Source organism: Aquarana catesbeiana, linkage group LG04 (assembly GCF_042186555.1).
Source record: "Aquarana catesbeiana isolate 2022-GZ linkage group LG04, ASM4218655v1, whole genome shotgun sequence".
NCBI lineage: Eukaryota > Metazoa > Chordata > Amphibia > Anura > Ranidae > Aquarana > Aquarana catesbeiana.
In genome coordinates, this window is record NC_133327.1 from 220,013,247 (window position 1) to 220,039,227 (window position 25,981).

General features: G+C 42.5%; 1 protein-coding gene across 3 annotated transcripts in view; it reads left to right on the forward strand.

Moving 5' to 3' along the window:
• Positions 1–1,070: 1,070 nt before the first annotated feature.
• Positions 1,071–25,981, forward strand: part of SKIL (SKI like proto-oncogene) — a 67,290-nt gene continuing 42,379 nt past the window's right edge. For all 3 annotated transcript variants that reach the window (XM_073626190.1, XM_073626192.1, XM_073626189.1), the window contains exons 1-2: positions 1,071–1,153; positions 3,104–4,724. In XM_073626190.1, coding sequence (XP_073482291.1) covers positions 3,675–4,724 — 1,050 coding nt within the window. In that variant the 5' untranslated portion in view covers positions 1,071–1,153; positions 3,104–3,674. The remainder of the gene's footprint in view (positions 1,154–3,103; positions 4,725–25,981) is intronic.

Consider the following 25,981-nt stretch of genomic DNA (forward strand, 5'->3'; position numbering starts at 1 on the left):
TTCCGACAGAATTCCGCTCAAGCCTGCATGGCATACACACAGTCACACAAAAGTTCGCTGAACTTTCGACCGTCAAGAACGTGGTGACGTACAACACTACGACGAGCCGAGAAAATGAAGCTCGATGCTCGAATTGTTTCCGAGCATGCGTGATTTTTTGCGTGTCCGAATTGCACAAAGACGAACGCATTTTCGGATAGCAACTTTTTCCGACCGAAAAATAGAGAACCTGCTCTCAATCTTTTGCTGGCTGGTTCTCCACCAGAAAAAGTCCGATGGAGCATACACACGGTCGGAATTTCTGACCAAAAGCTCACATCCGACTTTTGCTGGTTTGAATTTCTGATCGTGTGTACGGGGCATTAGTCATGAAAGGGTTATTATTGAAAAAAAAAAGAAGTGAGGTTAAGGCTGGCCATACATTATACAATCTTCTTGTGAAACTTTCCTTTAGATTTACCAAAACCATATAATAGGAGGTCAAACCTTAACACTTTCAATTTGTATGTAATCAGGCAGGCCCTTCTATTACATAGTAGAAGGTAAATCTAAAGAAAATTGTATGGTGTAAGGTTAGGAATGACCTTAAATATGTCTGTGTGATCATGTCCTAATTTGTTTTGGCGTGGTGTACAATCCCATGATGAATCAGTCATGTGACACATTTGTGTGACTGAATTCTAGGGACTGTCACTATCCAGGCAGCTTACATAGGAAGACATTGTGCAACGTATATAGCAGAGAGCAGGTTCCAGCTGAATTGCTGTCTATCGTGCAGTGTCCCTGGGTTGGTTACCCCCAGTCTGGCACTTGTGATTGGTGGGATTAGTGTCCTCCTACACTCAGCGTGTGCTCGCAGCACCTCCACACTTCCACCGACTCACAGACACACACATCACGTGACAGGCGCGTCTGCCCCTCTCATCACCCTCCTCGCCCCCGCTCCTCCCCCTCGCCAGTGACGTCACTGCTTCCTGCGCTCCGCAGACTGAGCCGACAGACGGCAGGAGGGAGGCGGCTCCGTGTGCAGTGGTGACGTCACGGGCCGTAGACTGGGGAGGGAGGAAAGGGGGGGGGGGAGCAGAGACAGGCTGACATCGAGCCAGAGCAGCGATGGCACCCAGGCAGGAGCGGAGTGACCGGAGATGCCAAGGTAACAGCTGATCCTAGGCACTGAGTGGCACCGAGTGGCACCGAGTGTAGGCAGTACAGTAGGGGATCCCTGGAGGTGACAGCGGGACAGTTGTGTGTGTCTGTCACTGCTGGGACACCTGGACAGCAGGTAACAGGCAGAGGCCAAGGGTGGAGAGACGAGCAGGGGGCACAGAGGCTGGCAGGATCCCTCTATACCAGTCTGGAAGGAAGGGGCTGTCCATGTGTCCCCAGCTGATGGCATTTCCTGGGCTCAGGCTGGCATTGCCCCTACAATGCAGTGCTGGGCTTTTCTAGAGAGGCTCAGCACTCTGATCACACAGGATCACTGTCAATGATGCTGCCAGGGGGTGTAGCGCAGTACAGCATGGAAGAAGTGTGTGTGTGTGAGTGACCACGGAGTGGTCCTGTCCGTGGTCAGCGATTGGCCGCTCTTTGTTGTGACACCCATCACATTAGACTTTCAGCCATCAGTCATTGATTTGCTGGTGGAATTAAATGCCTGGATGCCATGGGAATTCCCTAGCCCATTGTTTCCTCTCTGCTTTATTAATGACACTATAATGTGAGCAGAGTACTGTCAGCCTGAGCACGCTTCCCATAGTATTATACATCATGGTAAATCGCAACGCAGGGCGCATTTATTTCGTGTCTATTGTTTGTAATCTTCTTATTATATTAACACCCCATTGACATCCATGTTTTTCTCCTCTTTACACTCATTGTAACGTTGCCCTGTGGCTGGAGTATGTCTTATATATGTTGATAAGGTGTCCAATTTGTTGTTGCTGCATTCTTGTTCCCTAGATAAGCCTATGGATAAAGCGCGCACATGTAGCATGCTGCTTCGGTAAATTATCACCATTCATCCAGCACACGGATAGCTATCATTATTTTGGGGTTTTATTGTGGTAATTTTTTTTTTTTTTTTTTTTTTTTTTTTGCCGTTACGGCATTATTTTGTAGCATGCTGCTTCAGCAAATTACCACCATTCATCCAGCACACTGATAACTCATTATTTGGGGGGTTCTCTTGTTGTTGTGTTTTTTTTTTTTTTTTTTTTTTTTTGCATAATTTTGTAGCATGCTGCTTCAGCAAATTACCACCATTCATCCACAACACAAATAACCATATTTTTTTCTGGGGTTTTCTTGTTATTGTTGATATATTTTTTGGCATTTTGTTTTTATGGCATTATTTGTATTTTTTTTGGCATTTTATTTGTATTATATGTTATAGCTACTTTTAACCCAGCAAAGAACAAGGCAATCCCTGTCAGTCCTGTCGCTGATTGGTGTAGAAGTGGTGGCGCGGAAGGGTTAAGCGCCTTGAGGGGGCTAGCATAGCACAGGGCGATGTTTACAGTTGCACAGTCAGGGGAGGATGGGGGGAAGCTCCTTCCTGGGGTCCTGCCATCAGCATCTCCAGCCCGAGTTCTCAGCCTCCTGCTGGACTGCAGTGAACTGTAAGCTGCCTACATAAGGATTATCACATGACAGTCTTCGGGGAGATTTCTCTTCCTTCCACCCCCCCCTTTCCCACTTATTGGGTTCAGTCAAGTATTTTTCATGTGTTTAGGCTTGCAGTCACGTTTCATCATTTGTCATTAAACGGGTCTTTATTGTGTATATGAAATCCAGCTTGCAGCACCTCTGGTGATCTGGAGCATGGCTTTTTAGATTAGAGCAAGCAAGGCTTGGCATAGCGATTGATATGCCTGAGATCATTTAAAAAGCCAGCACAAAGGATAATCGGGATGACCTTCTGTTCCGAGCCCCCGTTTTTCCAGATTCTAAGCCCCAACCTATATTGCAGAGCAGCGTGTCCAAAGGGAAGATTTATTCTTTTGGAATGTAATTGTTTTGTGAAAAGGTGATAAGCCCATGTAGATTTTAAGAATTTGACCTTGACTGTGTTAAAGAACATCTATGCTTTTTCTTCTTTTTCTAGATGAGGAGATGGCTTATTGAAATAACACACCAGCAGAGGCAGAAGGCTGATCGTTCCTGAAGATACGTTTAGATATAACTCACGTTAACTGCTTCCTAGATAACTCATCGCTCAAAACACTGTCGCCATTAGATCTTGGATTCATCAGCTGGCTCCGTTTTTTCTTTTTTTTTTTACTATTGCCATAACCTGGATGCAATTTTGTAACAGATTGTGACCAAAAAAAAGAAAGTAAACCATTTTCATGGGTGGGAGTAAGGTCAATAGTACATGACATGGACACCTTTTACAGTATCTTGCACATTGCACTCTCTGCTGGTTGAAGGTATCTGAACTCCTTTTTTTTTTTTTAGATTTTTTTGGAAGGCCCTTAAATATATGCAATTTTTTTTTTTAAGTGAAGAAAGGTTTAACTACATATGTATATAAATCTGTTATGTAGCATACATGTTCTTTCTAGCTTGCTAGCATTTTGGTAATGACATTTAATTTTGATATGATGGCAGATTTTAATGCATAAACATTTATTGGCTTCAAGATTGGAATTTTGATATTTGGACAAAGTGCAAACATGGGGGAAGACGGAAGCCCCCCTTTAAAGAAACTGGCTAAAGAAAGTGAAGTTAACGTAGATGTTCCCAATGTTGCAAACAAGGTTGTAGCAATCAAAATGGAAGTGGATGACTATAAAGAGACAGCTGTAGAGGAGAACAAAGAGAGCATTGTCAAGCTGAGTAGTGTACCGCTTAGCGGGTCTTCTGAGCTGAACCCTGGACTCAAGCACACGTTGGCACAGTTCAATTTAAGCAGCCGGAGTTCACTGGGCGGACCTGCTGCCTTCTCTGCCCGTTTTTCTCAAGAAAACATGTCACCAACAGTGTTCTTGCCTCTCCCATCCCCGCAAATTCACCCTGGGCCGCTTCTTATACCATCGGACAGTTCAACAGAGCTCAGTCAGACTGAACTGGAGGGAGAATCAATTTCATGTTTCATGGTGGGAGGTGAAAAGAGACTGTGCCTGCCCCAAGTCTTGAACTCTGTACTGCGGGATTTCTCTCTCCAGCAGATTAATATTGTGTGCGATGAAATGTACATATACTGCTCGCGTTGTACAACAGACCAGCTTCACATTTTAAAGGTTTTGGGGATTCTTCCTTTCAATGCTCCGTCCTGTGGACTGATCACTTTGACAGACGCTCAGAGACTATGCAATGCTCTTCTGCGGCCGCATACTTTCCCACAAAATGGCAGCTTGCTGCCTGCAAAAAACTCTTTGGCTCAGTTAAAGGAAACGGGTAGTGCCTTTGAAGTTGAACACGATTGTTTAGGAAAGTGCCAGGGTTTGTTTGCACCTCAACTTTACGCCCAGCCAGACGCCCCTTGCATTCAGTGTTTGGAGTGCTATGGGATGTTTTCAACACAGACGTTCGTCATGCACTCTCACCGATCGCCAGATAAGAGGACCTGCCATTGGGGCTTTGATTCTGCCAAGTGGCATTGTTATCTTCATTTGAGCCCAAAATATCTGAACTCTCCCGAAGGCAAAAAAATGAAAGGTCTTCTAGAAGAAATGAAGGAGAAGTTCAGGAAGAAGAACCAACCCAAGAGAATCCAACCCAAAGTAAGTTGCAGTTTGTTCTTGTTTTGATATTCTTGGTAAAAAGCTGATTATTCCAAACGTGCTCAATGTACATTAATGTACTTGTAATATTTTTGTATGATTTTTAATATTAAATGCTGAATTGTATGTGAAATAGTTGATGGAGTTGCCCAAATTATGTCTTCTATGTCTGTTCTTTTAAGACCTCTTTCACATGGTTGATGGCCAGGGAGCAGGAAAAGCGGAGGTTGAGCTGCTTCAGGCCACCCACTAAAATATTGCATACAGCTGGATAGGACTGTACACATGCCATGCCAAATTTACTGCAGTTTGTCCAATTCACCCATTCAAAGTCAAACTCCCCTATTCAAGTCAGTGGGAGCATTCCACAAGTGCAAGTTGATTGCTTGGCTTGCAGTTGCACCACATTCATTTCATTCAAAACTGCAGTTTGACAAAAAATTAAAAAAAAGGAATCCATTAGGCAGCAGGATCAACTCCTGAGCACCTAGAAGCCACTGATTAGCTTCCCTCTGAAAAGTGGCGCACCGTGGATTGCTTTTCAGAGACAGCTGTAGCGTGAACCTAGCCTTAATAAACAGCTAGTAGTGAGATTTTTGCTTTCGTAACCAATATAATCTTTATTCTTTCCTAACAGCTTTCACATACAGTCAGGTCCATAAATACTGGGACATCAAAACAATTGTAATCTTTTTGGCTCTATACACAGATGAGACCAAGATCAACTTGTACCAGAGTGATGGGAAGAGAAGAGTATGGAGAAGGAAAGGAACTGCTCATGATCCAAAGCATACCACCTCATCAGTGAAGCATGGTGGTGGTAGTGTCATGGTGTGGGCATGTATGGCTGCCAATGGAACTGGTTCTCTTGTATTTATTGATGATGTGACTGCTGACAAAAGCAGCAGAATGAATTCTGAAGTGTTTCAGGCAATATTATCTGCTCATATTCAGCAAAATGCTTCAGAACTCATTGGACGGCGCTTCTCAGTGCAGATGGACAATGAACCGAAGCATACTGCGAAAGCAACCAAAGAATTCTTTAAGGGAAAGAAGTGGAGTGTTATGCAATGGCCAAGCCAATCACCTGACCTGAATCCGATTGAGCATGCATTTCAATTGCTGAAGACAAAACTGAAGGGAAAATGCCCCCACAATGGATTTAAAATGAAACAAACAAGATGTGCTTTAACTGCAGACTTTTAGCTTTAATTTGAGGGTATTTACATCCAAATCAGGTGAACAGTGTAGGAATTACAACAGTTTGTATATGTGCCTCCCACTTTTTTTTTGTGCCTCCCACTTTTTAAGGGACCAAAAGTAATGGGACAGATTAACAATCATCCATCAAAGTTTCACTTTTTACTACTTGGTTGCAAATCCTTTGCAGTCAATAACAGCCTGAAGTCTGGAACGCATAGACATCACCAGACGCTGGGTAGCAACTGTCTTCAGTTCCTGCTTGTTCTTGGGGCATTTTCCCTTCAGTTTTGTCTTCAGCAAATAAAATGCATGCTCAATCGGATTCAGGTCAGGTGATTGACTTGGCCATTGCATAACATTCCACTTCTTTCCCTTAAAAAACTCTTTGGTTGCTTTCGCAGTATGCTTCGGTTCATTGTCCATCTGCACTGTGAAGCACTGTCCAATGAGTTCTGAAGCATTTTGCTGAATATGAGCAGATAATATTGTCCAAAACACTTCAGAATTCATTCTGCTGCTTTTGTCAGCAGTCACATCATCAATAAATACAAGAGAACCAGTTCCATTGGCAGCCATACATGCCCACACCATGACACTACCACCACCATGCTTCACTGATGAGGTGGTATGCTTTGGATCATGAGCAGTTCCTTTCGTTCTCCATACTCTTCTCTTCCCATCACTCTGGTACAAGTTGATCTTGGTCTCATCTGTCCATAGGATGTTGTTCCAGAACTGTGAAGGCTTTTTTAGATGTTGTTTGGCAAACTCTAATCTGGCCTTCCTGTTTTTGAGGCTCACCAATGGTTTACATCTTGTGGTGAACCCTCTGTATTCACTCTGGTGAAATCTTCTCTTGATTGTTGACTTTGACACACATACACCTACCACCTGGAGAGTGTTCTTGATCTGGCCAACTGTTGTGAAGGGTGTTTTATTCACCAGGGAAAGAATTCTTTGGTCATCCACCACAGTTTTCTGTGATCTTCCTGGTCTTTTGGTGTTGCTGAGCTCACCGGTGCGTTCTTTCTTTTTAAGGATGTTCCAAACAGTTAATTTGGCCACACCTAATGTTTTTGCTATCTCTCTGATGGGTTTGTTTTGTTTTTTTCAGCCTAATGTTGGCTTGCTTCACTGATAGTGACAGCACTTTGGATCTCATATTGAGAGTTGACAGCCACAGATTCCAAATGCAAATAGCACAATTGAAATGATCTCTGGACCTTTTAGCTGCACCTTGTAAATGGGATAATGAGGGAATAACACACACCTGGCCATGGAACAGCTGAGCAGCCAATTGTCCCATTACTTTTGGTTCCTTAAAAAGTGGGAGGCACATATACAAACTGTTGTAATTCCTACACTGTTCACCTGATTTGGATGTAAATACCCTCAACTTAAAGCTGAAAGTCTGCAGTTAAAGCACATCTTGTTTGTTTCATTTCAAATTCATTGTGGTGGTGTATAGAGCCAAAAAGATTAGAATTGTGTATGTCGCAATATTTATGGACCTGACTGTAATTGTGTATACTGTGTACTAAAGTGATACAAGTGAAGCCCTGAGATTAGTGGTGCTGCAGAAATAAGAGGGTCAACCCCCCCCCCATGCTGGTGTAATAAAGCTGGACATACGCAGTGAGTTTTGGGAGGTGCCTGATGAGCCAAATTAAATTTGAGACATAAGTGGCCCTGTCGGCACTCTCTTGCCCAGCATCCTTCGCAAATTGTCTTCTGAAAAGCGGCTGCATCCAATTAGATGCAGCCACTGTTTAGGTTTTCTGACAGCCACGGGTGCTGGCTGTTAGGATACAATGGTCACCAGGGGAGATTCCTGCAATCATGATGTTCATTATCCTTATAACTTCCTGTCTACTGACCCAAAATCTCAGTATTTATCAGCTTTCCAAGTTATTTTCTGTAAACTGCAAACCCCCTTCTTTCTATGTAATGGAGAGGGGTAGGTTATTATAGTCCAAATTAGGAAAGCAACCTAGGGGGACAAGCCATCCTCCTCCACATAGGAACAGCATGTGATTGCTGTCACCCTAGAACAGGATGTGTGTTACTGCAAAGATCAAGTGAAAATAAAGCCGGTCATGGATGGTTTGAATCTTGGCCGGTTCGTACCACATATGGGAAGGCTAGATGAACCTAAGTTGTTTGATCGATCATTTTAGCTTAGCTACAACCAGCCTGCTGGATCTTACAGCTTCCCCTGTGGTTGTAGGAAAGAAATTTGCTCCATCTATGGTCAGCCTTAGGGAGGAAAAAGCCTTGTATAAGGAAACTAATGCAGCCAACCCATTCAAGGACTGGTAAGCTGCGGTATATTACATTTATATTTAAGTCAGGTCAGAGCTAGACAAAATGACAGGCAATCAACACTTATAATTTGTGCAAGTGTAGTTTGATGTGAGAGCGGCGCAACACTATTTCACTTAAAAATCATTGCATGTAAATGGCTTCTGGCAGCTAGCTTGTTAGTCATATTCCTCATATCAATAGATATGTATGTTTCTAGTTAAAAATGTCAGGCCATCTCAAGATTGTGGTTAATTGATTCCTCAATTCTGCATTTTATTTTTTTTACTTGCCCATTAGAAGCTGCTATGTTTATCAGGAAGTTGAGATGTGGTCCAGAAGTAGAGGATGTTGAGCCCTTGGGAAGAGCTCCTTGTTAGAAAAGTTGAGGTCTCCATACTCTGTAGTGTGTGCCCAAGATTGGCGGGGCTCTTGGGCACAGAAAGAAGAATTTAGGAGCATTAACTTAGCAGTTCAGTAATTTTCAAATATCTCCCATACCTCTCTTATTGATCGCTGGCAGTAAGAAAAACCTTATGTAAACGCTCATTTTACTTACCTAAAGCTGCAGTTGTGATCTTCCTGTACAGAGTCCTCCATTTACCTCTTTGTTTACAGCCATCGGAACCCGTCTTCAGGTGTTCATATCACTGTCTGTGTGACATGGACAATTCTATAGGCTGTAAAGATGTGTGGGGTGCTCTTAGGATCCTGAAGAGGAGCGATGTCACTGCAAGGTGAGGGTAAGGGACAATCTGCAGGCTTGGCTTTGTGGTCCCCACACCCAGAAACAGCAAAAGTGAGGGACCTGTATATCCTTGCAGGGTGGATTAGAAGGGAGTGAGAGGAAGGGACACAATGGGGAGGGGGTCATTTATGCCCTGAATAGGGCTTTTAGTGAACCTATTGGTTGCTGAGGGCAACTAAACCAAGGAATAGCGTGAAAGCGCTCACTGCGGTTTCTACATGTCAATCCCCATCCAGTTTTTTTTGTTGGAGTTTCTTTGGCTCTGTGTGTGCGCTACCTTTTGGGGATCTGGCATTTGACTTGATGTTAAGCCTGTTGTTTGTTATGGAACCCCTAAAACTTAGAGGCTCATGCCCTATGGGCTCGTTCACGCCAATTTTCTTTTTTAGACAGTGACATTTCATTTTATCTTTATTCAGTGCAGTGGGTTGTAATGATGTGTCGCAACATACTGCGCTGAAAAAAGAGCATGTTCTACTTTTCTTCAGTGCATCGCAGTGGTGTGAACGAAACTGTTAGAGCTCAAGGCAAATTGCCTTGTCTGTGCTTTGGGATTGTGTTGGGAAAGGCTGCCCTACGAAGCTCGATGCACATGGTGTGTATGGGCCCTTCGACAACATGTTAATAGAGTACTCACAGAACTTAACACAGTGTTTCTCAATTCCAGTTCTCAAGGCGCACCAACAGGTCATGTTTTCAGGATTTCCCTCAGATGAAACGGCTGTTGTAATTACTAAGGCAGTGAAACTGATCAAATCACCTGTGCAAAATAATGTAAGGCCTGAAAACATGACCTGTTGGAGCGACTTGAGGACTGGAATTGAGAAACACTGCTCTAACATACACTGAGGTAGCAGGCAACTATGATGCAAGATTAAGGCTCCATATACACTGGCTTATTATTATTATACAGGATTTATATAGCATCAACAGTTTGTGCAGTGCTTTACAACATGAGGAAAGACAGTACAGTTACAGTTGTTTATGCTATGCTGTGCATGGAGCCTGATACTTTTATATTTGCAGCAAGATTTGGTACACGTTGACCATGAACAAGCAAAGGCTCAGTATCTACCAACACCTTGTGACTGCGTTTTTCCAGTTTCTCTGGAATTGACCCACTGATATTGGCGGGAAATGTTCAGACACAATGGCATTGTTAAGGCGTTCATCGACTGATAAGGGCACGTTGACCCACATGTACAATCTGATTGGCTTCTTGGCAAATTCATGTGCCGTCACTTATCTTGGGTGCAAACAGTAACAATTGGGACAATCCTTTTCGTTTCATTTACTTTACAGCTTAACTACACCCCTGTGATGGTCAACGGGCACCTGCTTGCCCTTAGGCATAAAATTATCACCCAAATGTCATTATGTGTCTTGGATTTTTTTTTTTTAGCACCTTACACACTGTCTATGTAAATGCATAAATCTTTCCATTTAGTAACTCTCCAAAAAATTGCTTCAATTTTCTACTAGAAAACTCCTAAAATTCTGCTTTTGGCATATTTTTTTTTTTTTTTTTTTTTTTTTTTAATTGTGCCTTATTTTATAATTCACAGTTGATTTTACTGTTATACTGATTTTCATGGTAAAGCAGCAGAAATTGTCCACTTATTGACCTTTGTTCGTTTTCTACATGCTACCCAATGCATTACATACACGTGAGCAATCCCTTCTAACCTGTTTGTTGACAATGTTCTGCTTGTCATCTGAACAAACCAGATCAATGTCTGTATTATGTTAGTTAACCTCTTAAGATTTCATTACTAATCATGATGGATTTAGCTGTCCAAAGTGCTCCATTCAGATTGAAGCTTGTCAGAGATTTATTTGTTGAGGTCAAGCAATATTTGTACAAAAAAAGCTCCCGATTATATAGATCTGTAATTAGGAGGAATAATAAAAGTGTAAATATTTAGACGGGGAGCATGTTCTTGAAATTGAATTTGTCTGAAATTAAATGTGACATAAGCAGGGAATATAACCTACTGCATATATGTTTACCCAAATAAAATGTACTTGCTTAGATTCTTATTAGCCTGCATTCATCTATATATCGATCAATCATCAGGCAGCACTGTATTCAGCAATACCATTAAAATATTTTTAAACGCAAGCAGTATAGGTTCCTGAATTTTACCCGGTATTATCAATGTATAGAAGGACTGGAGAGTGAGAGGAAGCAGTAGTAAAAGGAGACAATCATGTGTTTAACAACAAGTATGCTGATGGGAGAAGAAATCAGAGTGACAAAGATGGGCTTATCACTGTGCTGCTTCTCCTTTCACTGTCCAGTCTCAAAGTGGAACTCCACTCTCCCAAACAACATTGATTATTTTAAATCTTCGTACTGCTAGCATTAGTAAATAGTAAGAAAAGTAAATCATATTTACTTGTGTGTATTTTTTATTTTTTATTTTTTTTAACAATTCTTCAGTTACGTCCTAGTTTCTTGTCTAGGAAAATGATGGCATACATCCCAAGAGTCTTCAAGAGGGGTTTTCTCAGCTAAGCACGCTTTTCTCTGTATTTATGGTTGAGCTAAGGGCTGATGGATTTCAGGAAGTTAATTCTACATGAATAGGATGCCCTTATTTAAGATGGCCGCGGGCAGAAATGCTAGGGGGTTGATTTTCAAAGTGATTTCTTGACAAAATAAAGCATAGAGATATGGATGGATGAATGAGTTTGCGTTGAATAATAAAAATGAATTAAATAATGGTTTTGGTTTGTGATGCTCAGATGCAGTGAAAATCTGCTTTAAGCTAGTCATACATGGATCGAAATTTGCCTGGTTCAGCAAGGGCTAGATTAAATTTCGATCCACGTATGGGCTCTGTGGTTGTACAGAAGTTGATCTGCCGATCGACTTCTGTACAACCGCGCTGTTGGTTTTTCCCCACTCGATCAGCACTGCCGGCTATAGCCTGCAGTGTCGATCTGTGCATTCTGACAGCAGGGAAGTCTCCTTGCTGTCAGAATACAATAAAACAGCGTGGATGATTCCCCCATTGACGTTGAATGTGTGAATGGGGGAATCGGGTTAGTTTTCTTTGTTCAACCCACTGGTTGAATGAAAATAATTGACTCATCTATGGGTTGCCTTAATCTGGGGCAGTTCCAGGATGACCTGGGCTCAGACTATGGACATGTAGTAACAAAAAAAAAATGTGAGCAGAAGTGATCTTCTGCTTTTAGTAAAAAAGAAATTATTTCCGTCTCCGTCTCCGTCTCTCTCTCTCTCTCTCTCTCTCTCTCGCTCGCTCTCGCTCTCGCTCTCTCTCTCGCTCGCTCTCTCGCTCTCTCGCTCTCGCTCTATCGTCTCTCTCTCTCGCTCTATCGTCTCTCTCTCTATCGTCTCTCTCTCTCGCTCTATCGTCTCTCTCTCTATCGTCTCTCTCTCTCGCTCTATCATCTCTCTCTCTCTCTATCATCTCTCGCTCGCTCTCTCTCGCGCTCTATCGTCTCTCTCTCTCTCGCGCTCTATCGTCTCTCTCTCTCTCGCGCTCTATCGTCTCTCTCTCTCTCGCGCTCTATCGTCTCTCTCTCTCTCGCGCTCTATCGTCTCTCTCTCTCTCGCGCTCTATCGTCTCTCTCTCTCTCGCGCTCTATCGTCTCTCTCTCTCTCTCTCTCTCGCTCTATCGTCTCTCTCTCTCTCTCTCGCTCTATCGTCTCTCTCTCTCTCTCGCTCTATCGTCTCTCTCTCTCTCTCTCGCTCTATCGTCTCTCTCTCTCTCTCTCGCTCTATCGTCTCTCTCTCTCTCGCGCGCTCTATCGTCTCTCTCTCTCTCGCGCGCTCTATCGTCTCTCTCTCTCTCGCGCGCTCTATCGTCTCTCTCTCTCGCGCGCGCTCTATCGTCTCTCTCTCTCTCTCTCTCTCTCTCTCTCGCTCTATCGTCTCTCTCTCTCTCTCTCTCTCTCTCGCTCTATCGTCTCTCTCTCTCTCGCTCTCTCTCGCTCTCTCTCGCTCTATCGTCTCTCTCTCTCTCTCTCTCTCTCTCTCTCTCTCTCGCTCTATCGTCTCTCTCTCTCTCTCTCTCTCGCTCTCTCTCGCTCTATCGTCTCTCTCTCTCTCTCTCGCTCTATCGTCTCTCTCTCTCTCTCTCGCTCTATCGTCTCTCTCTCTCGCTCTATCGTCTCTCTCTCTCTCTCTCTCTCTCTCGCTCTATCGTCTCTCTCTCTCTCTCTCTCTCTCTCGCTCTATCGTCTCTCTCTCTCTCTCTCTCGCTCTATCGTCTCGCTCTCTCGCTCTATCGTCTCGCTCTCTCGCTCTATCGTCTCGCTCTCTCGCTCTATCGTCTCGCTCTCTCGCTCTATCGTCTCGCTCTCTCGCTGTATCGTCTCGCTCTCTCGTCTCGCTCTCTCGCTCTATCGTCTCGCTCTCTCGCTCTCTCGCTCTATCGTCTCGCTCTCTCGCTCTATCGTCTCGCTCTCTCGCTCTATCGTCTCGCTCTCTCGCTCTATCGTCTCGCTCTCTCGCTCTATCGTCTCGCTCTCTCGCTCTATCGTCTCGCTCTCTCGCTCTATCGTCTCTCTCTCTCGCTCTCTCGAAGCATACTGCAACAGATGTACCAAACATGCTAAAATATCTGCAATCACACTCCAGCTATAGAGTAGCAAATTTAATTATAATATTAATGGTAAAAATACTGTTTTGTAATGAAACCTTGAAAGCCTAGAAAAGTCTTCTCTTTTTTTTTTTTTTTTTTTTGGAGTGAGAAGGTCACATGAAATTACACAGTGACAGCAAAGCAGCGCTTGTGCTGTTTCAATGTAAAACAAAGCCTTTGTAGGTTGAAGATCTGAAGGTTCCAGCAGCAGCTATGAGATAACATCAGGAAACGGTATGGCGGTGGTCATTACCCAACCATGGTAGATGTTCCCCTGTCCAACATTTCTTATAGGGAAAGGTGATTGTTGGATTTTTCCTCGATAATAACTGTTATTTTGTTTCAAAAAGATTTTTTTTTTCCCATGGGCAGTGCATCTTGCCTGATCCAAGGCAAGAAGGCTGAAGGGGTATTATGTGAACTTTATCTTTTGGATTTAATTAACAAATTTGATCCTGTTAGTATTTTGTTGAAAGCATCGCTTGGCGCGGTCAACATGCTGTTTCCATTGCTTGCCGCAGCCCGCCATCCACAGCTTCTTATGTACCAGCTGTACTCTCTCTCAGGGAGTCGTGTATGTAGAATCCATGATATATGACTTAGCATCCCGCATAGCACAGTGAGACAGCAGCAAAGGGAATTAAAAACCAATCACATTGGAAGAAACGTAATGAACTCCTCCTAGAAATCCCTGTGAATTTTATATATAGCTTTTGTGAGAAAAGTTTTTCGTGTTCCATCTGTAGTGACGCACTGGCTAATAACCCGGGATTTAGAGACCGACAAATCAGAATGGAAAAGACAACAAAGCATGTGTGAATCACCTGGTAATTACATGTCTGGCTGTCCCAGTACTCATTGTGTCCTCTGTGTTCTGCCGGTGGAGACTGTACTCGCCTGTTTCATAATGTATATGATGCACTAGATCAGACAGAGCGGGGTGAGTAACCCCTAGTGTCTGTCTGCATGATAACCTTCTGTCCAGCAGTGCAGTCTATGACTGTATCCATAGCAATGTCTGCTGCTTATGATGCAAGGTAGAAGCTCGTTTGCTGGAAATAACATATATACAGTATATGCTTTGAATTCTGCAGCACAGCATGATGTTCAATGCTTCTATTCAACCATAGAGAATATCATTTAAAGTTGCATGTTTTAAAAAAAGGCAGCTGTTGAAATCCTTAAAGTGGTATTAAACCCAAAACTGCAATCTGTTGCAGCTTAGCAATCATTAATTGGTGGCTGAATTGGTTTTCTTTTTTTTTTTTTTTTTTTAGGCTTTTTTTTCCCCCTTTTGATTTTTACCTGGTGATCTGGCCAGTAACACACCTCCTGTATTAGGCCCCTTTCATACTGGGGCGGTTTGCAGGTGTTATTGCGCTAAAAATAGCGCCTGCAAGCCGCCCCTAAACAGCCTCCACTGTTTGTTCAGTGTGAAAGCCCGAGGGCTTTCACACTGAAGCGGTGCGCTGGCAGGAGAAGAAAAAATCTCCTGTCAGCCGCATCTTTGGCGCGGTGAAGGAGCGGTGTATTCACCGCTCCTGCCCATTGAAATCAATGGGACAGCGCGGCTATATGCTATAGGCTATATACAAGGGGTTTTAACCCTTTTTCGGCCGCCAGTGGGGGGTTAAAACCGCACCGCTAGCGGCCGAATACCGCGGTAAAACAGCGCTAAAAATAGCGCTGTTTTACCGCCGACGCCCCCTACCGCCCCAGTGTGAAAGGGGCCTTAAAGTGCTCCTATTCCAGATGAAGGAACATACGGGACATGTTTGGGCAGCAGCAGTGTCAGTCTGGGGGGGGGGGAGCGTTAGATGTACTAGCAGATTTAAGTACACTAACAAATTTGAAGCCAAACTCCAGCTAATACTTTATAAGCAGTTACTGCAAAGAGTTTTTTTACTTTAAAGGTTTTACAAATAATAAATGCTGATTATTGTAAAAATTGTTTGCCTCTACACTCTACATACATTCTGCTGCAGAGCTTGTTCCTTTGAAAAACAGATTTGCTGGCGGGATTATCAGATGAAAAAAGAAGAAAGAAAGCCTAAAAAAAAAAAAAACAAAACAAATGCAGCCATCACATCTAAGATATGGTAAACTGCAATATAATAAGTCTTTGCTTTTGGATTTAATACAGTTTTTAAACTGGGGCCATATTTCCATCATTGGAACCTGTGGGTATATACAGCCTTTAGTGCAGATTACCTCTGTGGCACACTACAGTTCCTTGTTTTACTTGCCCCAGTTTTGGAATGTTGTGGCAGTGTATAAATATGATTATATGAAGTTATTGGATTCCTGCTGATACTGGGGAGAAACTGATAACTCTGCAGCAAAAAGCTGCCATTCTGCCACCTATTGGCCAAGTGTGCCCAGTAGTAAATCCGGCTCTGCCTAATTTGCAAAGAGATTTTTTTTTTTTCTTCATTCTTTGCGATGAAAGGGCAGTTAATTGGTAAAATGGCTACTTTACCCTTACTGATACAAGTACAATTTTTTTTTTTTTTTTTTTTTTTAAAGCTGGGGCAAAAAAAATGGGAATAGAAGTGAAATTATGATAGTGATCAGCTGAGTTTTTTATGTTTTTTTTTTTTTTAAAGCAGAACTAAACCCATCACGTTAACAATTTCCCAAAACAGTTGCATTCAAGGCATGCTGTGAATGATAACTGTCACATTTGCTTCTGTTTTCAATTGAACTGTCAAATTATCATATGGCTGGTGTCCTAACTGATCATATGTGAAGCACCATGGCAACTGCAGATCAAAGGCTAGAATGGTAGCTTCCTTGGCTGTAAAGTATAGGAGGGATTATCCAAAGTTTCCAAAGCACTACTCTTCATTTCTGGGCTACAGTGCGCCCCCACACGCTGGCCACTTGTCCTGCCTAGAGTCATTCAATCCATTTCCTCTGGTCCCAAGCCATCCTGGGCTCATCCCCTGGGGGTGTGTATTCACACAGCTTGGGTTTACAAGAGTATTTCTAAGGCCCCTTTCACACTGTCGGACCTTTCAGGTCCGCCTGTCAGCTTTGGCAGCGGACCTTTCAGGTCCGCCTTTCAGTTTTTGCGGCGGACCTGAACGGGCGCTCTATGCTAGTCTATGGAGCGACGGATGTCAGCGGTGACATGTCCACTAAAAGCGGACGGATGGCCCTACATTCGCATCTGTCCCTGGCGGATCGGAACGGGTGAGATCTGATGAAAACAGACATGCTGTCCGTCTTCGTCCGATCTCTCCATAGGAAGCAGCAGCGCTCTGACAGGCCCCTCCCCGCTCAGTGAGTATAGAGGGACCTGTCATCCGTCGGCTCAGCGGAGATCAACTGAGAGATCTACCGCTGAGTTGGCGGACAGAGGCGGACTCCGAGGCAGCGGATCCGCCTCGTGAGAATGATGCCTAAGGGGGACATCAAATCCAGTAACAACATTCTTGAAGTATAGCTAAAGCTACTTTGGCTGTACTTCTAAGAATCACAGGAGTGCTGTTCGTTCTACACATTTGTGAACCATTTGCAGCCAACAGCAGGCTCATGCCCGATGTTGGCTGATGTCACATAGCCGATCCGGGCCCTGAAAAGATCCCGACTGTATCCCAGAAGCCTAGACCGACAGCTGGCTCAGCCTCTCAGCGATCCGCAAACAGTCTGACAGTCCCCGGCTTTATACTCGCAGATTGCTGAGAAATGAGAGATCAGCGGTCTTTGATCGCTCAGTTCTCAGTGTTTTTCTAAGTCTCCATACTTCTCTTTTAAGGGCTTGTTCACACCAGCCTGCACACTTAATTCATTTTAGCATGCAGGCTGTTGTCTGTTCTGTATTGACACTACCTTGTGTTTTTACAATGCAGGCCACTGTTTTTTTGTGTTTTTTTGTTTTTTTTGTTTTTTAAACTTTATTGAGATTTCACAAGGTGACACTTTATTCATTTCTATGCACTGCATTGGAAACGGAAAAAGACTTCAGGCTAGCTCCAATGCTGCATTTTTCCCACAATACTTGGCTCCATTTTGGTGAGAATAGGGCACATAGAGATCAATTTTTCTATGTGCCCTTGCAGAGACCTACAATGAACAGGTTCAGGGAAACACAAGTCTATGCACGTAATGTAAACAAGCCCTTTAGGAGAGGATTTCCTCCTCCTTGAAAGGACTTCCTGTTGTCTGTCTATAACCGTCACCTACTCCTATCTAAAATTGGAAAAATAATCTTTGCCTAGAAAAATATTTTAGTGTCTTGGTGTGGTGTTTTGTGTTTTTTTTTTTTTTTTTTTTTTTTAGATTTACTACAGTTTTGTAATTATTGTAATTATTCCTTTAGTAATCAGGAGGGATTTCTAGCAAGCAAATTGTATTCATAATTTGTCTCTACAGTTAGTGCCATGTGAACTATTTTGTTTGTGTTGTGATTGAAATATTAATGATATAATCACAAGCGGTAGCCATGCACAATCGCAGGGAAATTTATACATTTGTGTATCAAAGGCACTGGTTGGATTTTTTTTTTCCCCCCTTTTTTAGCAGTGTTTACTAGAGCGGCGTCATTGTTTGTTTTCATATTACAGTGGGTAAAATTATGAGTTAAATAAATACCCAGCAGGTATCTGGCACAGATAACCTTATATATAAATGTTGTAGTTAAAGTGTTCCCTTGGTTATTGTTACTTTGAATCAAGTAAATTTATAAGATCGATTTTTTTTTTTTTTTTTTTTTTTTTTTTTTTTTTAATTTAAAACAAAAAACAAAAGGCTTGGTCAAATTGTATCATAAAGATGTATAGAAATCTACTTTTTCATTTTTTTTTTTTTTTTTTAAACTATAAAGAAAAGACCAAAAAACAAGCTCATTGTTGATTGAAAAAAAAATATTCTTTCAAATTTTAATTTAGCAGTAAAATTATTGTTCGTGAATTCTGATCGGTCGCTATGGACAGTTACTTCATGTGAGATATTTTGTATTGCCACATTCAGGTTCTCAGTAAGTACATTAGTTGATGGAAAATATGTATAAATATAACAAACCTATTGATATTCACGTTTAAAAAGCAGTCCTGTCACTACCCACCAAAAGGTAAAGGCAGCATGTAAAAAAAGAATAATAATTGTGCATCTATTGGGCCACCCATTAGGAAGAGGCATAGGCCTGCAGGAGGGGGTATGACAAAGCTGTGTTATGTATGTCTGACCCCTGCACTTTTTGCATTAAATACTCCTGGCCCTTCTGTGTGTTGTGCACCTCTGCATGCTTGCGTTACTTGTTTCTGACCCCCGCAGACTGCGTGTTATCCCCCCAACCTCTTGGACTTTGGTGTCCGTTTATGAAGCAGTGAAATCTATTCACTGCTTCGTTCTCCGGCATTCACAGTGAAGATCGTTCTCCTCTGTGTGCCAGTTTATGAAGCTTTGTAGATCGCTTCACCTTCGGAGGAGTGAAGAGATCTACAAATGCTTTCAACAGTGGAGAACGGCTCCTGATACTGGACTCTCGTGAGACTTTACGAGATTACAGCACCAGAAATACAGAGATGTCAGTTTATTAAGCAGTGATAAATGATCACCGCTCAATACACGGACAGATGTCGTGAATTACTGTTAATAAAATAATGAGTCCCCCTACATTATATACATATGTATACACACATTATATATACATGTGTATATACACACACACATATTATATATATATATATATATATATATATATATATATATATATATATATATATATATATATATATATATAATGTATACACATAAATATGACAGGGGGACATGCTTACAGTGTTGGGGGGTCTGAACGAGGCATAAGGAAGTTAAAAATCTTCCTCCTTCCCCCTCAGATCCCCCCAGATTTCCTCTTCACTCCCCGATTCACCACCTCTGAGCTGGTGAACCTGGGAGTGTGAATTCTGACTCAGATCGCCAGTGAAGCAGTGAGATCACCGCTTCATAAACTGGCCGTTTCTGTGTCATTCAATGAGGATTCTCCATGTGTAGAGATAATCGGAGGGAGAACAAGTTCAAACATGTTCTCCCCCGATTATCACTGTTTCATAAACTGTTTATGGACTGTGATCAGCGGTGATCCTCGGGATCACCGCTGATCACTGCTTCATAAATGGACACCTTTGTGTGCTAAGTATTCCTGACTCCCTGAGTGATGTGGTCTTGATTGTGCACTCTTGTATTACACATCCTGACCTCTGCACACAGTGTGGTATGTACTCTGGACCCCTAATCTGTGCATTACATACTCCTGCACTTTGTGTGTTAGACCCTCCTGACCCTTGTGCTCTGTGTGGTAAATTCTTCTGAACCCCTGCACTCCATGTGTTATGTATCCACATCCCCAGCCCTCTGTATTTTACACACCTCTGACCATAGGGCTTTGTGTACTCTTGACCCCTTCACTCTGTGTTACCGACTCCTGACCCCTGCACTCTCTGTATTACGTATTCCTAACCCCTGCATTTTTGCATTGTACACTTTTTCTCTGTTCACTCCTGACCCCTGTTCTGTGTTATGCACTCCTGACCCCTGCACAGTGTACGTTACGCACACTTGACTCCTGCGCTCCTGACTACTGCCAGCTCATGTTAAACTCTCCTGACCCCTTCACTGCTTGCATTAAAGTGTTACTAAACACAGGAGCCTGCATTCACTAAATCTGGTCTCCCACAGTACACAGAACATGGAAATGCAATTATTTTAACTGCTGAATACCTTTTCTCATCATCAGTATATAGCAGTCTTACAACTTTTAATCAGTGTCTGGCCGAGCACTGGTTAAAGCTTGTAAGAGGAGTTTCAATTCTCCTCTGACTGTCCTATGAGACTGCAGGACCCTCTGTCTGTTCAGTGCTGATTAACTCTGTGCTGATCACATGCATCCTCCCAAGAAAAAAAAATACTCTCTAGCAATACACACCAAACTGAGCATGTGCAGAGTTACTCCAAAGGCTCTGTTTTATCAGGAGATGGATTGGGGACTGTGGAAGAAGGGGAGGATCAGAGAAGACCAGATCAAACTGCCATTTTACACAATGCTGAGGATTAACCTCTTAGGTTCCATAGTGAGTCTACAAGCATGCTTTTCTGCATATACAGACTGGTTTTACTGTTGCAGGTTTAGTAACAATTTTTGAGCACTCCTAACCCCTGCACTCTGTGGGTTGTTACTAGACCCTGCAATATACACCCTGCACACTGTATATTACATATTACACACCCCCTGACCGCTGCACTATATGCGTTACACACTCTTGCATTATAGACACTGTGTTGTCCGTTACATACTCCTGATCAAAAGTGTTCAGTGTCCCATAGTTACTAAGCAGGCTCTGACTTTCAGAGTTATGTCAGCCTTTAGTATTCAAAACTTTTGAGTGTGTTGGATGCAACAACCCCGTCCCACCCCTGTGTGGTATAGTCCCACCCCTGTGTGGTATAGTCCCACCCCTGTGTGGTATAGTCCCAGCTGCTACATCACTTCTGTGTTCTTTGGTAATGCAGTGGCCGACGGGTAGAAATGATGTGCAGCACCTGAATGTTTATTAGTCCACACTTGCCTTTAAAGCAGGTCTCAAATCCAATTAATCTCAAAACCAAAAATTTTATATATTGCAGCTTACCAATCATCAGATATGGTGGCTGCATTAGTTCCTTTTTTTTTTTAGGCTTTTTTCCCCTCTGTTTTCACCTGGTGATCTGGCCAGTAACACACCTTTGGAAAGCAGCATTTTCTGGTTACGGGGAGGAGAGTGAAACCATAAGCACATTAAAATCATGGCAAAATTGCATGCGATTTCAGCACCATTATGGGCACCTTTTTTTTCTTTGTCAGCAAAATGCCAAAAACAACCTTTTCAGCTGCCGAAATTTTGATGCATCTCTAGTTGCAGCAACAGGTGTTTTTTTTTTTTTTTTTTATTTTTTTTTTTTCTTCCCCTTTTGGGATAATTTTTTATGCATAAAAACTGATCATTGTAAGCACTCCTGTCAGAGTTAAATGGTTTATCTAAACCCTCTAACTGCTACTACTGCTGGGCAGCCTGTTCTGTTGCAAAACAACAGACTTACTGGCCAGATCACCAGGTGACCATAAAAGAAAGTAAAACAAATGCAGCCATCACATCTAAGAATTGGTAAGCTGCAATTTAAAAATGTTTGCTGTTGGGTTAAATACCATTTTAATAGCTTGTATTACCAAAATATACTACATGTTCCATCCTCCCAAGGTCATTCAGACCACAGAAGCCCTTATCTCTGATTATACTTTGTTAGGTTTTTTTTTTTTTTTTTTTGCTATTCAATCAAAGTAAAAAACGTTAAAATAGATTAAAAATCCTCAGATGAAACATCCTTTAATAAAACATAATGAGTTAGAGCAGCAATATCAAAGGTACAACATAATTCATAGAAGTGTAACGTTCAGATATTCTCTTATTAGATATCAAAAATAATAAAGCCGAGAGATCCTGGCTGCCAATAAATGTATCATTACGTATTTACGATTCACAAATGGGAAGCATTAATCCTAGCACAAAACCTGAACATTTGTTTGATTATATCTGTGATTTCTAAAATTGATGGGGAGAGCAAGCTGTGTCGATTGTATATATAAAGAGCCTTTGCCTGTGCATGCTTCACCCAGGGAAGATGTTCCTCAAAGCCTGCAGAAACGATTGCAGTTAGACACACGTTATGCACTTCTAAAATAAAGCTTCTTCAGCTCATCCTAAGATGCTGAGCTAATGAAGAGCTGTTTTTTTAGGTGTGATCAGATGTGTAATGCTGCTACCATGTACCTAGGTTAAATGTCTGCGTCCTGTTGAAATACTGTTTTCATGGCTGTGCAGTAGTTCCAGCCCATTCTCTTATCTGTCTTTTTAACTACAGGTGAGCTGCTGGTATGTTTCTTACCTGCCATTTCCAGTTCATTTGCCTGCAGCATGTAGGTGATTTATATTCCCATGCTAATTAATGAGCAATGTTCATTATGTTGGGTCTATATTTAAAATTTGTAGTTGACTATTAATTGCTCATTTTGCAGCAGAGGGTAGCTTTGAAAATTAATTTTCACACCTGTCTGTGTGAAATCATGCTGTCAGTAAAGAGAGATCTTGCTGAATTCCCCTGCCTACGCCAGTACTTTATGTTCTATTTAACAAGTTACTCTGCACAGAACTTTGCATTCGGCTTAATTCACTAAGCTACAACACATGGAGTATTTGCCATAACAATTGTTATTTTCAGCTCTCTTTGCTGAAGACATGACCATTATGGTGAATATCTATCATCATAGCTTTGTGAATGAAATGTTCTTATTTGTGAGTATTTTTTGGGAAATATATAATATTTTGTTTTTGGAAAACCCTTGTAGCGTTTCAGGGCCACACTTGTTATTAAAGCAGAGTTCCACTGTTTTGTAAGGTGTGTGGTTTTTTTTTTTTTTTTTTTTTTTTTTTTTTTTTTTTTTTTTTTTAGTCAGCAGCTACAAAAAGTGCAGCTGCTGACTTTTAATAAACAGACACTCGCCTGTCCCACGGTCCAGCGATGCAGGCACCCGAAGCCTCGCTCCTCTCCGTGTCGCCCACTACTGTGGGCAACCCGGCAGCTTGCGGGGTGCGCTCTCCTAGTGGCCAGGCAATCTTCTGGGACCTGTGACATATCCCAGAAGATTGCAGAGAGGGAGGGGCCGCCTACGGGAGAGGAGGAGTCGCCTAGGTGAGCAAGCGGCGGAAGGAGGAAGTGGAACAGGAAGTACCTGTAAGAACCAGGTACCCCCCCCCCCCAAAAGATTACATGCCAAATGTCATATTGCAGTGTACTAGTCCTTGGTGTGGTGGCTGCCTGTATTTTCTGTACTTAAAGTGGATGTAAACCCTCTCCTATACCCAGTGAAGTGAACAGCCTCAGATGATATGCAGAGATGAAAAAAAAACTCCCTTCATAAGTTTTACTTGTATATCTGCTGTTTTTCCCTTTCTAGACTCTTTAGAAAGTGCTACAAATACATTCAGCAGTGGGTGTGGAGTCTGGGCTTACACTGTGTGAGAGCTGATTGGAGGAAAGGCCCCCCCCCCTCCACATAGAGGAACAAAGGAACATGCAGAGCTGTATTGTGAATAGACAAACTCTCTGCTTATCTACCTCCTACCTCCCTTTTTTTTTTTATATTTTCTTTTTTTTTTTTTTTTATTTTGGAAAGAGGTTCCTCCTCAAGATTCCTACCAGGCTCACAGAGCCTGGTGTTGTCGGGATCAAAGTCTGATCCTGTTCACCTGAAGTCGGGCGTAAGTCGGACATTAAGTCGCAGGGCAAAGTCAGATCCACAGTTGTACAACTGTCATGTCGTACCAATGTGAACCGGCCTTAATGTGAGAATAATAAACAAGCAACTCAGTATTTACAAATAAACATTTCTGACATTATAAAAAATTTAAAAAATCTCCCGTTTTTTTTAAGAAGGGCCCACAAGTTCTCAATAGGGTTTAGGTCAGGTGAGGAAGGGGACCATGTTATTATTCTTTCATCTTTTAAGGCCTCTACTTTCTAGCCACGTAGTAGAGTACTTCGATGCATGCGATGGAGCATTGTCCTGCATAAATATTATGGTTTTCTTGAAAGATGCAGACTTTTTCCTGTACCACTGCTTGAAGAAAGTGTCTTCTAAAAACTGGCAGTAGGTTTGGGAGTTGAATTTGAGTCCATTTTCAACCCGAACAGGCCCAACTAGCTCATCTTTAATAATACCAGCCCATACCAGTACCCAGCCTCCACCTTGCTGGCGTCTGAGTCGACGTGGAGCTCTGTGCCCGTTACTGATCCAGCCACAGGCCTATCCATTGGGTCTGTCAAGAGTCACTCTTATCTCATCAGTCCATAAAGCCTTAGAAAAATCTGTCTTCAGATATTTCTTGGCCCAATCTTGACATTTCAACTTGTGTCATGTTCAGTGGTGGTCAGGTTTCAGCGTTCCTTACCTTGGCCATGTCTCTGAGCACTGAACAACTTGTACTTCTTGGCACTCCAGGTAGATTGCAGTTCTGGAATATAACAGCACTGAAGGATAATGGGTTCCTGGTAGTTCCACGTTTTGATTCTTATCAAATCTTTGGCATATAATTTGCATTTTTTTTCTCATCAGGTTTCTTGCAACCCTGTTGACTGTTTGCAACAAAATGTTTGATGGTTCTGTGATCACACCATTAGCAATTTCAAGAGTGCTACATTTTTTTGGCCCATTTTTGCCTGAGGAAAAGAAGCTGCCTAATTTTGCACACCTTGTTATAGGGTGTTGATCTCCTTAGGCCCATATAAGGATGGTGGATAATGGTGGAATCTGATACCACTCTTCATGCAAAAGTCTGGATCGCAATCCTGCGCAATGTCCTTTTTGTCTCTTTCAGTCAGTTGACCACGACGACAACTTTTGCTTTTCAGATGACATGTTCCAGGAAACTGTATATGCCGTCATAACCTTTGATACTGTACATTACGACACTGCAAATAAAATAGCAACTTCAGTCACAAAGGCACCAGTTAAGCGGGCAGCAACAATTTGCCCTCTTTGAAACTCAGTAAGCTCTGACATGACTCTGTATTACTAGCAACAACACATGATGAAAGTGAGGCTTCCCACCTGTTAGCTAGATGTCTCTTCACATAGCAAAAGCATGTTTCATCACTTTTGCTTTCAACACGCAACATTTCGTCACCTTCACACCTGTAAATCATGTAGTGTTTCCATATTTTTTTCCAACCCCTGTATGTTTGGTGCAGAGGAAACTGGTTGTTCAGTGTCGTCCTGGGATGGCAAGTCCTGGTATGTCTCCTGGAGCTCGGAGGCTTCATAAAAACTTGAAGGGGATAATGGGTCCATGTTTTGTTGTCAACCAGCACATGCATTGTACAGGTGTGCACAGCCCTGTCGGCAGCAGTTCAGGACTGAACTGAAGTAAAAGAAGGTTCTCACCCAGGAGTCATGGGGGTGCTAATGCAGCTACGATGGTTTATGTGGGCACCAGATTTTGAGTTCTCTCTGGATGATAGAGACAAGGGCCTAAGTCTGAGAGTCAGAGCAGCATTGCCGCAAAGAGAAAGCTTGAAGACTGAAGTAATTGCTTATGGCAGAGAGATGCTTAAGAACTTCTAGATGCTGATCACAACTATGCACTGGCCGGTCCCCACTATGCTGACGGTATGCCCTCTCGGCACAGGTTTGTGTAATGCCGCATATATGTGTGTGGCCAGTGGTAAGAGGTTAACTCCTGTGTGGGTAACCCCTTGTGCTTCAGTGAATTGTTCTTTTATTAAAAGTGCGCAAAACATTCCAAAAATGGAGATTTAGTGAGTTGACTGCATGTTTAGAAGTACTACACTT